Genomic DNA, 15678 nt, shown 5'->3' with positions numbered 1-15678 from the left:
TTTTTATATATATATATAACTAGAACAACAAGTGCAATATTTATTCATAAGACATGCAGTTAAAGAACACTGCAGACATACTGCATCCCTAAGTACACTAAGGGTATGGACTACACTTGAGCACCAAGAAATAAATGATTTATTAAGTCAACCGATAACCAATCCAGTGTTGAGTTATTTTCTGTTATGCTACTGCAGATAGTGTTGTGTAAAGACAGAATGGATTGCAATAAACTTTTTTTACATTTCTTTTATTTTTTCAAGTACAGTGATGAAGTCAAGAGGATCCACTTGTACACATCAAAACAATAAAATCACCACATTAACATATTTAACACAATTACTGAAACAGGAGACATGGGTTAAAGGTAATTTTCCATAAGACTCCTGAACCACAACAGACAGCCAATCAAGCTACTGGAAGCCCTATGATACTGAGACCTAAAGCAGTCTCTCCATTCATAAGAGCACATCTGTTGCTTCTTTTATCATTAGGATCCACCAGGAGCGTTGAACCACCACATCGTTACCAGGTCTCATTTGGAATGTTTCAAAATAAACATGTATGCAAGAAAACAAAGTAGTCCCAGAGCAGAACTGTTAATGAAAATGAGCTGCTTGTAAATGAGCAAGGATCTTGGTCATCAGGGATCTATTCACAAGACCATAGTGATTTGCAAATGGGGTGTGCTATTTGAACATCAACACCAGACATTTAAGCTTCAAAACAGATCGTGATTTTGAAGTGTGTACATTCAGGGGTTAGTAAAATCATTAGGTTTAGTATGTACAGCCACTTCACAAATACACCATAGATAGAAAAAGCATTTCAGAAAAGCTTAAGGAAGGCCAAGTGGTCTTACAAGTTTGATGATGATTTCCATAACCAGTGGTTCAGATGGTGTACAGCTAGAATTTTCACAATATATAAAGATAACCTATAGCCAATTAAAATGAACCCCAAACCGCTGTTTGCTGTGCAATGGTGTTCTATGAAAAGCAACAATCGCAATTGCCCTTTAAGACAATAATTTTCTGGGCTTACTGACCAGAGCAGCAAAGATAAATATTACATTATTCTTAGGAGTAAACATAGCGAATTGGGGATCAAGACCACTGTTTGCTTGCAATACACAAATAAAATAAAAAATACAAAACAAAAATCACATGACATGTAGCTAGGAAAATACAGAATGTTATCACCCTCATGCTCCACAAAAAACAATTGCTTTTAATATGTACACATATCAGATTACTATATCCTCTCATTTTTAGCCAACCAGAACTGAAGAGTGCCCTTTGAAAAGTGAGGATTAACACTGGTAGAAATAATATTTTTTGTTTGTTTAACGCAAGAGTTTTGGTATAACTATTTATTTTCTTATAGCATTTATTTTAATTCAGAAGTAACATGAAACAATGCAACACATGAGAGTGAAATCAGGCCAGCCAAACTGGATATACCAGATGCTGTTTACACTATAACAAGGACTTCTTGCATACAGCGATCAAGAGAATACTTCACAATTTATGCCACTTAATGCAAAGAACCTTACTAATACAATTTTATTGTTTTCTGTACTTTACAAAACAATCACGGTAAACTATGTATTGGACTCTGAGATTATTACAAACATAACCTTTATCTTGGGCCTACGGACAGACTGTTCCATCACTGTATGCAGGATCATTTAGACTATATATTTGTTTTTACAACAAATAAAATACCTTGAATTAATAATAAAAAATCTTCAAACTCACAATTCAAATGTTTACATTTTATACTTTTATGCCATTTATAGATGTCCAAAAAACATTACGTGGTATTTTCATACTTTCTTTTTCTTATTATGAGATGTTTCATCTCTTTCCAAACAAAGTGTGAAAGTTTTGTCAAAGATCTGCATTTGACATCACAATGCACTCTTTTTTAAGACAAATTGGTGCACATGTATTTCAATCTTCAGAAAATGATGGTTAAAACAGACACAAAGAAAAATACATTTAAATAATTTACTATGTATTTACACTCTCAGTTTGCACCAGCAACACAGCATCTTTGATCTTTAGGTCTTGCAGTCATCTAATCTCCCATTTTTACTTTTGATGTCTAAAAAAGAAAAATAGGCATGTTATTGACTATACACAAAATATTAATGAGCAAAAAAATAAGTTTGTGTTCCAGTTCTTAGATACTTAGGTTAGGACTATGAAAGCACCCCTTGATAGCCTAAATATAGGTTGAAAAAAATTACATTAAAAAAACGTTTACATTAAGAGGCCATATTGTAATTAAAAGGAATGTTTCAAGTTCAAAACAAGTTAAGGTCAATCAACAGTATTTGTGGCATAATGTTGATTACCACAAAGAGAAGTTAATTGTTATGAATACCCCGTCTTGTTTCACTGTTGCCCTTTTGTTTACCATTGTTGTCACTTTTGCACTTCTTAGTTTTCACTTTAGTCCCTTATGTAACTCCATAGTCCTTGTTAGCGTTCGTGTTCACTGTTCATTGTTTACACCTGCCCCTGTTAATTTGCCTTTGGTTTCTGTTAATCACCTTGTTATCTTGTTTGAGTTCTGTTCTTTCATTGGCCACCTATCCCATGTTTGTGTATTTATACCCCGTGTCTTTGTTCAGTCTTTGTCGATCGTCGTTTGATGTTAGCCTGGTGTGTGCTTCTCTCCCCAGTTCCCTGTTTGTGTCTACCGTGGTTTCCTTAACTAGTTTATGTTTCTTTTCCCCATCGTGGGTTGTTACTTTGTGTTTCTTGACTAAATAAAGTTCAGACTGCGTTTGGATCCGCATCTCTTCGTCAGCCTCGTTACTCAAGCATAACAGAACGATCGACCACCCATGGATCCAGCAGTCCAGAGAGCGAATTATGAACTGCTCTGCCTGAAGCAAGGGGACCGACCGATAGAAGACCACATCCACGACTTTCTTGTCCTGGCAAGCGTTTCAGACTTCCCTAATTCCTCCCTTGTGGTCTTCTTCCGAGGCAACCTGAGTGACGGGCTGAAGGAGCGGTTGCCACCGCAGCGACTGGACGCTCCACGCCTCGTAGAGGAGACCCTACAGGCCTGCGGTTCTCCTCTAACAGTGGACATCATCGAGGAGAACCCGTGGCGCCTCCCACAGTATTGACCCTCCATTCGCCCGTGGTTCGTCCTTTCACGCCCGGTCAATGAGCCAGCGCGCCCTCTTCGTCTGCCGGAGGAGGAGGAGGAGGAGGAGGCGGGCTTCCCCGGCCCACGCCTGCCCGGTCTGCGAGCCAGCAGCCACGCCTGCCCCGGTGAGCGAGCCAGCTGCCACACATGTCACAGTGAGCGAGCCAGCGGCCACGCATGTCACAGTGAGCGAACCAGCGCCTACGGCCTCTACCGTCAGCAAGCCTGAGCCCTCGTCAACCGCGGTCAGCGAGCCTGAGCCCTTGCCAGCCACGGTCAGCGAACCTGAAGCCACGCTGACCAGGAACAACATCCCAGCTTCGCCAGTCGCATCAGCCCGGAAGAAGAGGAGAAAGGGAGAGGTCTCTGCACTCCAGCCACCGCCTGCCACAGCCCCATGTTCTGAACCCCCCTTGGCTCTGCCCTCAGCGCCCAGCGAACCCAAGCAGGCGCTTACCACGGCAACCCAGCCAGAGCCCGTAGCCTCAAACGTCAGTGAGCCAGCGCCTGTAGCCTCAAACGTCAGTGAGCCAGCGCCTGCGGCCTCAAACGTCAGTGAGCCAGCGCCTGCGGCCTCAAACGTCAGTGAGCCAGCGCCTGCGGCCTCGACCGTCCCTGAGCCAGCGCCTGCGGCCTCGACCGTCCCTGAGCCAGCGCCTGCGGCCTCGACCGTCCCTGAGCCAGCGCCTGCGGCCTCGACCGTCCAAGAGCCAGTGCCAGTAGCCGTGACCGTCCAAGAGCCAGTGCCAGTAACCGTGACCGCCCAAGAGCCAGCGCCAGTGGTCGTGCCCATCCTAGAGTCAGCACCTCCCGAGCCTTCCAGGGCTCCCCCTCTCGAGCCTACCAGGGCTCCTCCTCCCGAGCTTTCCAGAGCTCCGCCATCCGAGTTTCCCGAGCTTTCCAGAGCTCCGCCATCCGAGTTTCCCGAGCTTTCCAGGGCTCCGCCATCCGAGTTTCCCGAGCTTTCCAGAGCTCCGCCATCCTAGTTTCCCGAGCTTTCCAGAGCTCCGCCCTCCGAGCTTCCCAGAGCTCCACCTCTCAAGCCTCTCGGGCCTTCTAGGGCTCCGCCTTCCAAGTTTCCCGAGCTTTCCAGAGCTCCGCCATCCGAGTTTCCCGAGCTTTCCAGGGCTCCGCCATCCGAGCTTCCCAGAGCTCCACCTCTCAAGCCTCTCGAGCCTTCTAGGGCTCCGCCTCTCAAGCCCCTCGAGCCTACCAGGGCTCCGCCCCTCAAGCCCCTCGAGCCTTCCAGGGCTCCGCCTCCCAAGCTTTCCAGAGCCCCACCCTCCGATTCTACCACGGCTCCGCCCCTCAAGCCCCTCGAGCCTTCCAGGGCTCCGTCTCTCGAGTCTTCCAGGGCACCGTCTCTCAAGCCTCCCAAGCTTTCCAGAGCTCCGCCCACTGAGCTTCCCAGGGCTCCACCTCTCAAGCCTGCCAGGGCTCCGCCCCTCAAGCCTCTCGAGCCTGCCAGGGCTCCACCCCTCAAGCCTCTCGAGCCTCCCAGGGCTCTGCCTCTCGAACCTCTCGAGCCTTCCAGGCCTCTCGAGCCACCCAGGGCTCCGCCTCTCGAGCCTTCCAGGGCTCCGTCCCCAGAGCCTCTTGAGTCTCCTATGGCTCCGCCCCCAGGAGCCTCTCGAGCCTCCTGCAGCTCCGCCTCTCAAGCCTCCTGCAGCTCCGCCTCCAGAGCCACCTATGGCTCCGCCTCTCGATCCACTCAAGCCTTCGACGGCACAGCCCGCCGAGCCTCCCGAGCCTCCTACGGCTCCGCCGATCGAGCCACTCGAGCTTTCGACGGCTCCGCCCTCAGAGCCTCCCGAGCTTCCTCCGGCCCCGCCTCTCGAGCCACTCAAGCCTTCGATGTGTTCACCCTCAGAGCCTCCAGAGTCTTCCTGGTCTCCGCTCCTAAAGCCTCCCACGGTGCCGCCTACCCCGGCTCCGCCTCCTGAGCCTCTTTCAGCTGCACCTCCTGAGCCCCCCTCAGCCCCGCCTTCAGAGCCTTCATCGCCCTCGCCACCTTCGGCTCCGCCTCCTGAACCTCCTTCAATTCCGCCTCTGAAGCCTCCATTGGCTCCGTCTTCAGAGCCATCTTCGCCCTCACCACCTTCGGCTCCACCTCCAGTGGCTCCGCCTTCTGAGCCTTCTACACCATCGCCTCCCTTGGCTCTGCCCAACACTGTTCCGCCTCCTGACCTGCCCAAGGCCTTACCGCCTGAGTCTGCCACGGCCCTGCCTAAACCTCCTTTGGCGCCGCCTCCCAAGTCTTCTACGGCTCCGCCTCCGAAGTCCTCCTTGGCTCCGCCTCACACGGCTCTGCCAGCCTCTGTCCTGTGGCCTCTTCCCAGACCTCCTGACTCAGTCCCAGTCCCGTGGCCTCTTCCCAGGCCCCCTGACCCAGTCCCTGTCCGGTGGCCTCCACCCAGGCCTCCTGACCCTGTTCCCATCCCGAGGCCTCCCCTCAGGCCTCCTGACCCAGTCCCTGTCCAGTGGCCTCCTCCCAGGTCCCCCAAACCTGTCCTTGCCCTGTGGCCAGCTCCCAGGCCTCCTGCACCTACCCTTCCCCGGTGGCCAGCTCCCAGACCATCGAAACCTGTCCCTGCCCGGTCGATACCACCCCGGTCTCCTAAACCTGTCCCTTTGTGCCCCCATGGACTGCTTAATTGTCCCTTGTGCCCCCCGTGGACTGTCTCATCTCCCTTTGTGCCCCCGTGGACTGTCTCATTTCCCCTCGTGGCCCCCCCGGACTTCCTGCCTGCCCTCTTGTTCTTGTGCCCCCCCTGGTCTGCCTGTCTGTCCCCGCTGCCATCATTTTGTTCTCTGTGGGTTTTTTGTCTTTTGTCTATTAGGATCGTCTGGAAGCCGATCCTTTGAGGGGGCTCTGTTATGAATACCCCGTCTTGTTTCACTGTTGCCCTTTTGTTTACCATTGTTGTCACTTTTGCACTTCTTAGTTTTCACTTTAGTCCCTTATGTAACTCCATAGTCCTTGTTAGCGTTCGTGTTCACTGTTCATTGTTTACACCTGCCCCTGTTAATTTGCCTTTGGTTTCTGTTAATCACCTTATCTTGTTTGAGTTCTGTTCTTTCATTGGCCACCTATCCCATGTTTGTGTATTTATACCCCGTGTCTTTGTTCAGTCTTTGTCGATCGTCGTTTGATGTTAGCCTGGTGTGTGCTTCTCTCCCCAGTTCCCTGTTTGTGTCTACCGTGGTTTCCTTAACTAGTTTATGTTTCTTTTCCCCATCGTGGGTTGTTACTTTGTGTTTCTTGACTAAATAAAGTTCAGACTGCGTTTGGATCCGCATCTCTTCGTCAGCCTCGTTACTCAAGCATAACATTAATTTAAGTGCATTAATCAAATTATAAGCTTCACATTTCTGCCTTTTAAACCCTCCAAAAATTGGCCATATTCACTTCCATTGTCCCAATTCACTTCTATAGTAAGTGCCTCACTGTAACCCAGATTAATGCTTTTTTTTTTTTTATTTAAAGGAGGGACGAGTCAAAATACATTTTTGTGGTAAACAACATTATGCCACAAATGCTGTCAATTGAGCTTAACTTGTATTGAATTCACAATATTCCTTTGCATGTCAAATCAATTTACAGTGTTCCTGGAAAATTATGATAAAACTTTCATTTTCCAGAAAGTGGTCATATGGAGCTCGAAGATTAACCTGGACAAAATAAATGGGACACGATTCATGAGCACTTTGTCCACTAATGCGAAAACAAATAGCACTATACTATGTTAATAGAAATGTCATAACCTTTAATGCAAAATATAAGTCATCTGATTTTCAATTTTATTGGTTTTATTATATAAACAAAATAAATCAACAGGAATACATTGTTAAAAAAAAATCTAGCTTGCAGTGAAATGTCAATATTCAAATATTCATCATCCTCAGTCATTATTTGGAATGATGACAGGTCACAGTATAGAAAGGCCAAATGCTTTGGAAGTTGGTAAACACGGAGACATGTGTTTGTCAAAACAGCATTTTATTACAGTAATGTCTCACAGCTTTTACATTTTTTTTAAATATGCAAAAATGAGAGTGAAAATGTTTGAGAATCTGCAATGTCTTACTGAAAGTAAAGGATATTAAATTGTAAGAAGTTAAAGAACAATTTCAAGAAGGCCATGGAAGAAATTCAGGCCTCTCGACTTGTTGTCAAAAGTAAAAGACTGAGACATGACTTTAATCTTTCTGCTGTGATAAGCTGCATTCTAGTAAACCATGACCAGATCAGTTTATTATAATACTGCATGAATAGAAGAAACTAGACATGCCAGAAAAATACTTGCCTGCAGTATGGCTACGATCACTCCAAACAGTCCAATGGCACTGCCAAAAATTTCAACGATGAGGATCTTGACAAAGAGGCTGGCATTCTGAGCATCTGCCAGAGCAGCTCCACTGCCCACGATGCCAACACAGATACCACAGAAGAGGTTTGAAAAACCAACAGTGAGGCCAGCACCAAACATGGAGTAGCCTAAAAGAGAGAACGATGTGTTATCCAATATCATTTGTATGCTCGGCAGAAGCAAATAAAATGATTTCACTCTTTATGAGAATTGATGTAAATAAAATTTAGCAAAATGTACCTGCTTGGTAGTTCCTTGCCCCAATAGTCTCTGGACTTGTACCACTGAAGTTCTTAAAGACAAAAGAAAAAGATGTCAAAAAAATGTAACAGTTGAGATAATTGTTGTAAACATACAAGAGGTCAACCAATAGTGGATTTTAGCGATATCCATTAACTAAGGTGGTGGAAAAGGCTGATAATCGATTAATCAGCCGATAGTTTTTAAATAATTAAAATGTTTATAGAATGTTAAAATACTTTCTAAGCCTTTCCTTACAATGACAGGCACAGACAGTTTATTTTAAAAAATATAATATTTATAAAACCCCAGAAGCAGCTTGTTGGGAAAATAAAATCCCAATAATAACCAGAAAAAAATGAAGATGTAGAGCAGTGGTTCTCAACTGGTTTTGCTTCCGGACCCAGAATTGGCATTGGATTTCCAGTGGCGACCCAACTTAGTAAAAAAAAAAAAACAACAATCTGTATTTAATGTATCCTGGGTGGATTTTCTTTTATCTGGCATATTTTTGTTCATTGTTTTCAAGTATAAGGGCATGCATGACAATATTTTTCACCCCATAAGTTTCACCCATTTTAAAAATTGATAAGCATATATATATATATATATATATATATGTATATGAGCCTATTATATGTATTATCCAGTTTATTTCCTAATATCAAAAACTAATCAAACAGAACATATATTGCACAAGGAAAACTTTGTCCATAAGTCTTGGAGGTCCAGACTTTAAAGCCCTTTATGTATTTGCCCTTATATTTACAGTGCAATGACATATGAGCACAGGTAAGACCATGGATGGCTCCTCATTACCATGGTTAGATCAATGTTGCTTTTCTTTCAAATAATAATAAATTATAGTATTTATGAAAAAATTAGAAACTAATGCACATTTTGAAACTTTAACTACAACTGCCACTGTAATACAAACTAGGTCTAATAGATAATTAATAAATAATTTAATATGGAACTACAACCCCAATTCTGAAAAAGTTGAAACAGTAAGAAAAATGCTAATAAAAACAAAAAGGAGTGATTTGTAAATTATATTCACCCTTTGCTATATTGAAAGCAATGTTTTAAGCAATGAAATGTTTTACCTTGTGAATTTCATTGTATTGTTTTTTTTTTTTTTCTAAATGTAAAGTCATTTCAAATCGGATGATTTCAACATGCTGCAAAAACGTTGACAGGGGCAATTTAAAACTAATAACAATTTGACAAGTTAAAATAACAAGACAATGTGAAACAGGAGATGGTAAACAGGTGAGGCAATCGTGCCATAGTATACAAGGAGCCTGCCAAACAACCTAGTCCTTAAAAAGTAAGAATCATTAGAGACTTGTCAATTTGCCAAAAGATGCTTCAACAAATAATCCAACATTTGAGAACAATTCTCTCCAAAGATTAATTTGAAGGATTTTGGGCATTTCATGCTCTACAGTGCACAATATAGTTGTGGCGAGCAGGGCGGGGCCGAGCGGCGTCTGGGCAGAGCGAGACCAGGAAAATAAGTAATGAATGAGTTCCACCTGTGTGCCACACCTCTCTTGCATTCCAGTGAGGGGCGGCGGGAGTATTTAAGTAGAGACAGTGGCAGATGGGGAGAGAGACGCACGCAGACCTGTGTGTGTGTGTGTGTGTGTGTGTGTCGGCGTGTCTTCGGTGAAGCAGCACGAGAAGTTGTTTTATGTTATGTTTAAGAAATAAACCTCTACATGTTTGTCAAGCCAGTCCCAGCTTCCTCCTTTCCCATGCATTACTTGAATCATTACAATAGTTAAAAGATTCAAGGAATATGGTCAAATATCGGAGCATAAAGGGCAAGAAGAAATCCACTACTGAATGCGTGTGATCTCTGATCTCTCAGACATCACTGTCTTAAAAAAAATAATTAATCTGTAATGATATATTGAACATGGGCTTGGGATTACTTTAGTAAACCTTTGTTAGTCAACACCATTCACCGCTGCATCCACAGATGCAAGTTAAGACTTTACAATGCAAAACACAAGCCATACATCAACACTGCCCAGAAGCACTGCAGAATTCTCTGGGCTCGGTCTCATCTTAGATGGAAAGCAGAACAGTGTTTATTTGGACCGATGAATCCACATTTCAAATAATTTTTGAAAAACACAGCCGTCGTATTCTCTGGGTCAAAGAGGAAAAGGACCATTCATGTTATTATCAGCGTCAGGTCCAAAAGTCAGTGTCTGTATGGGCCAGGGGTGTGTCAGTGCCCATGGTATGGGTAACTCGCACATCTGTGAGGGCACCATTAATGCTGACAGATATGTACAATTTTGGAGCAGCATACACTGCCATCCAGCACCTTCTTTTCCAGGGACTTCCTGGAATTTTCAGCTGGAGATCTTCAAACAATTTTAAAAAATAGAAAAACGAGAGGGAACCACAGCATGTTCTTTCCCTGCTATCCGAGACCCTGTCCGAATGGACCTGCGACCCACCAGTTGAGAAACAGTGATGTAGGCATAGCCTGGGACCATGAACAATTCTGAAATACAATTACTTGGGAATCTTATTTTGAAATGACGAAGACTTTGCTTAGTTCCAATGCTCTATATTTAAGTTTTTATTAAACTTTTTATAGCATATATTATATATATATATATACACACACACACACACACACACACGAAGGATTTTTGTAAATATTTCACCAGAGGAGTTTTTTTTTTATTTATTATTATTATTATTCACAATGAATGAAGTTGGAGACACAATATGTGTGCTGAAAGGGCATGTTTCCATATAGTTGCATTTTTCTTTTCAAGTACTCGCTTCAATTTAGAACACTAAATGTATCTTATCTAAATAACCAAAATTGCATTGAAATGTGGATAAAACTATGGCTAAATATAGTCAATCATTGACTGTTTTTATGCCACCTCGAGAGGTTGCTGTTATACTGCAAAACAAAGTTGTTCTAACTGTAGAATCCTCCAGCACCGGTCACAGAGAAACATGGATGTGTAAAAAATACAAATAAAAACTATAGGCAAATAGATTTTTGCCATAACCGAAAGGCAACTATCAGAACCAATCAAAATGTAAAACCAAACATGGAAAAAAAACAATGCAAACATTTGTTCTTGCCTAAATACACAACAAAAAGATTTTCTTTCAGAACACAGAACTTAAAATGCACGGTAACCAGTTGAGTTATATATAAAATGGCAGCACAGTTCTATTCACACCTTTTTTTTTTTTTTTAACTTACCTCTGCCATATTGCTAATGACAATTGCCATGATGATCCCATAAATAGCAACAGCTTCACAAAAGATAATGCTAGAAAAAAGAAACAAATAAATAAATGAATAAAAAGTAACACCAAGTGAGTTAATATAGCCTTTGGCAAACAAATAAAACAAGTAACCAGAACAGAATCATAATATAATTACAATAATCTAATAGATAATGCTGTTAGAAATCTGGCAAAAGCAATATAAGCTAATCAAATCAAAGAGATACAAATGGTCTAGAGCAGAGCTATTGTGTGCTTTCTAACAACTTTCATCTCAAATATAAAGGGTTAGTTCACTCAAATGAAAATTCATCCAAAAAAAGAAAATCATTCACTCCCCCTCATACCATCTAAGATGCGTATGCATACCTTGACGCTAGGGGTCAAACAACTAAAATCAAGTCAGGAATCTTGGTGTGTCTCTAGAGTCAGACCTTAGTTTCAGTAGTCATGTCAAAGCAATAATTAAATCAGCATACTATCATCTGAAAAATATTGCAAGAATTAGATGCTTTGTTTCCAGTCAAGACCTAGAGAAACTTGTGCATGCTTTCATCACCAGCAGGGTGGATTATTGTAATGGACTCCTCACTGGCCTTCCCAAAAAGACCATAAGACAGTTGCAGCTCATACAGAACGCTGCTGCCAGGATTCTGAGCAGAACCAGAAAATATGAACATATCACACCAGTCCTCAGGTCTTTACACTGGCTCCCAGTTACATTTAGGATTGATTTTAAAGTATTATTACTGGTATATAAATCACTCAATGGGCTAGGACCTCAATATATTGCAAATATGCTCACTGAATATAAACCCAACAGATCACTCGGATCATTAGGATCACATCAGCTAGAAATACCAAGGGTTCACTAAGCAAGGAGAGTCTGCTTTTAGCTTTTATGCCAGCCGCAGCTGGAACCAGCTTCCAGAAGAGATCAGATGTGCTCCTACAGTAGTCACATTCAAATCCAGACTCAAAACACATCTGTTTAGCTGTGCATTTACTGAATGAGCACTGTGCCACTGTGTGTCCGACTGTTTGTACTGTATTTTATTTTATTTTATTCTAAACTGTTTCAATTATTCTTATTTTTTTATTCTTATTTTAATCTCTTCTATGTAAAGCACTTTGAATTACCATTGTGTATGAAATGTGCTATATAAATAAACTTGCCTTACCTTGCCTTGCCTTGCCTTGCCTTTCTTCAGCAGAACATAAAGATTTTTAGAAAAATATCTCAGTTCTGTAGGTCCATTCAATACAGTTGAATTGTGACCAGGCCTTTGATGCTCCAAAGAGCAGACCAAGTCATAAACATAATCCATCAAACTCCAGTGGTTAAATCAATGTCTTCTGAAGTGATCTAGTTTGTTTTGGGTGAGAATAGATCTACATGTAACCTTTTTCACTGTACATCTTGACAACAGTCTCTATGGCAATCGTGATTTCAAGCTTGATTACTCATCCTATAGCGCTATCTAGGGCTCTGTGCATGCATTAAGAACTAAGAAGTGTAATTGAGCTTGAAATCATGACTGTGACTAGAGACAGCAATGGTAAGATGTGTAGTGAAAAAGGATTTATGTTATGGTCTCTTCTCACCAAAAAACAACAAGATTGCTTCAAAAGACATTGATTAAACCACTCGAGTCTTATGGATAACCTTCTTGCTGACTTAATCTCCTTTTTATAGGTTCAAACTTCTGAACACCATTCACCTGCATTGTGTGGACCTACAGAGCTGAGATATTCTTCTACAAATCTTAAATTTTGTAATGCAGAAGAAAGAAAGTCATACACATCTGGGATGACATGAGGGTGAGTAAATGTTGGGATCATTTTTATTTTGGGGTGAACTATCCCTTGAAGTTCATTGAGAAAGTCTTAGCTAAGAAGACACAACAGAACACTATGTGGTGACACATTCCTGGTTTTAAGCTACCAAAACGAAAAGGGAATATCACAGTATGTCTGAATGTTTTTGTGAGAGGTAATGTTTCACTGAGAGACTGGCAAAGATGCAGCATATGACATTATGACCTGTGCTGTTTGCTTCAAATAAGTTACTACAAAATAATAATTGTCAAATCGACAACACCATTTAGCATATTGTCTATGCAAAATACAGTTTCATCAATTAAATAAAAAAATTAAAAAAATGCCATGCCATGCCCATTGGCAGGTGTTGTATAAGATTGATTTGGACCCGGATTGTCTTCATCTGGTAGTAACAAAAAAGAGCATTTTTGCATCGAAAACAAAACTGTGTACTGAAAAACTTCAGTACACAGCATTTACCTGACAAGGTTTTTGGTCTTGATTCTTGGGGCTTTGACACCACCACCAATTATGCTGGACCCAGTGACGTAAATCCCCCTGTAGAGTAAGAATACTTGACTGTTGAAATTGATTATGTATAGGCTTTTTAGATATATCTTTGTAGATATAAAATAAAAAATGCATACAAAATAAACATGTGCTGTGTGGCCAAATGACAAAGACAGAACAAAAATCTAAGTAAGTTTAAGTCTATTACTTAAGGTACTCTTTTAAACTTGAGCATTGCAAAAGAGGATGTGGAACATTGTAATACAACATATCAAAATTTCCAATATGTTGATTCAGAACTGTCACCATTTGTAAGACAGAAAAAGAGGATGTGGACAATAAGCTCACCATGCAGCTCCAACAACAGACAGAGAAATGGCCAGGCCAATTCCAAGATTAGCCCACATAAAGGGAGAAGTCTCTGTTAAAAACCTATGATAGAAAAAGTAATTTAAACAACAAAAGGGGCTTTTATTTCTGTAAAATGAATTCAATTCAATCAAGACCTTTACAGTTATGAGAGGTTAAATCTTACATTTGTGTGACATATTGTAAACAAGACAAAATCTAAGATAAACAAGACTTTAAACTTTACCCTTTCAAGGACACATTTTAAGAACACCTACCATGCTACATCAAATCGGAATCCAAGGTCAAAAATCGTATAGCAAATACCTGTAGGAAAATAAACCACTGTATTAGTAGTGTTTAAGTCATTTAAAGATAAGCCTGAGGTTTAAAAGCATAGAATTTCCATCTGAACCATAAACTCTGCAAATATTCAAAGACTGCAAGGTAATATTGTGTAAAGTGACATAAACTTAAGAGCACACCTATATGGTTATACTTTATGATGCAGAATCATAGAGAGTATGTGTGAAAGCTTGCAGTCATGTGAGAACTGCCTTCCTCATTTGGTCATATGGTTTTTGCCCAGTTAAACTACCCAATAACTACACAAATAAACATTGGCTACATACAGTATTATTCATATGCATGTACAGTATACATACGCACAGGACTTTTTTCCCCTCCTGTGTGATTATGATCAAGTGTCGACAAAAATCAAATAAGACAAACATTAGAAAGGCATTCAAAAAAAGGGATGTATTCTCTACAGAGCAGTATCACTGACTGTCAGCTTTATACATCTTTGGCGGCCGATTGTACTATTTTAGAAACTCTAACTGTTTACTTTTAACTGTTTACACCAATGTTAAAAATCATATTTAATTTGAATAATTACTGACGCAGTAGTGCTAGTTTATGACAGCAAACGTTAGCTGGGGCAAGCCTGAAATTATAGCTATCCTGCTAATGTGACATTTTAAATAGGCAGTTATCAAAAATAATTCAATACCGACCAAGTGCAGACATTTATATTCATATATGTGTGTTATGTATGCCCATATATCAGCAGCGCTTACCGACGATCAGTATGGTCGTCCAGAAGGCCAAAGTGACCCCGGTGTATAAAATTGCGTGACCGTTCATCATTCACTCCACCAACAGCGCCAGTTCTGCTATCTAATGCTTCTCCCGCGAATAAACCTAAAGCTACTGTGGTGTTATTTTCAGTAGAACAGATGTATTTTGAAGAGAAGCGGATTCCTGTGAGCCCTTCAAAGCGCCGAAGCCTGGAAATCCTGCATCCATCAGAGGGGAAGGCGTAATCAGCTGATCATGTGACGAGCTCGAGCTGTGCACTTGACTCACAAACGTCATCCTTTTCCTTTAGTGACACGCCCACTGAACTATGCGTGTGTGTATCACTGATCTATATATATCAGTGGTGTGTGTGTGTGTGTGTGTGTGTGTGTGTGTGTGTGTGTGTGTGTGTGTGTATATATATATATATATATATATATATATATATATATATATATATCTACATCAGTGGTCTCACCGCGCTGAGCTCAGCCAGAGAATATTTTAGCAGAGAGGAGCCAACTATTTTAAAGTGAATGGGAGAAATTGAAACGCTCATCCAAGAATCTCTAGCGCCCAACGGTCAACGGAAGTAGAAAGGAAGTCCCGCCTTTCACTTAAAAGAGCCAATCATCTTTTAAATACAGACATCAACCGTCAATCAACTTTAGAACGCGCATGCTCATTAGCTAAATAATCCGGGAAAATTGCGTTTGTTTGGCGTAATCTGACGTAAAGAATCACAATTTATTATTCCTTTATGGTCAGATTTTATTGCTGATTTTAAATATGTTCTTTGATAGTAATCTTGACCTAACGTTTTTGAGAATTTGGTCTTTCTCCATTCAAGTAGATTGGAGC

General features: G+C 41.6%; 1 protein-coding gene across 1 annotated transcript; it reads right to left on the bottom strand.

Moving 5' to 3' along the window:
* Positions 1–243: 243 nt before the first annotated feature.
* Positions 244–15069, bottom strand: LOC127645147 (V-type proton ATPase 21 kDa proteolipid subunit c''-like). The gene is made up of 8 exons (XM_052128675.1): positions 14817–15069; positions 14016–14064; positions 13738–13821; positions 13360–13437; positions 11033–11102; positions 7783–7834; positions 7480–7670; positions 244–2110 (listed from the first exon to the last, which is right to left on the bottom strand). Exons 1-8 carry the CDS (start codon positions 14884–14886, stop codon positions 2084–2086), a joined length of 621 nt encoding a protein of 206 aa, XP_051984635.1. The 5' UTR covers positions 14887–15069; the 3' UTR covers positions 244–2083.
* Positions 15070–15678: the final 609 nt, after the last annotated feature.

The sequence above is a fragment of the Xyrauchen texanus genome, chromosome 6 (assembly GCF_025860055.1).
Source record: "Xyrauchen texanus isolate HMW12.3.18 chromosome 6, RBS_HiC_50CHRs, whole genome shotgun sequence".
Taxonomy (NCBI): Eukaryota; Metazoa; Chordata; class Actinopteri; order Cypriniformes; family Catostomidae; genus Xyrauchen; species Xyrauchen texanus.
Note: the sequence above shows the minus strand (reverse complement) of the source record. Positions and strands in the feature narration are given on the sequence as shown.

Coding starts and splice junctions, on each gene's coding strand:
- LOC127645147 (XM_052128675.1), bottom strand. CDS start 14,886: ATGATGAACGGTCACGCAATTTTATACACCGGGGTCACTTTGGCCTTC. Junction 14,065..14,816: donor GACGACCATACTGATCGTCG/GTAAGCGCTGCT, acceptor ATTTTCCTACAG/GTATTTGCTATACGATTTTT. Junction 2,111..7,479: donor TGATCGTAGCCATACTGCAG/GCAAGTATTTTT, acceptor TTTCTTTTTTAG/ACATCAAAAGTAAAAATGGG.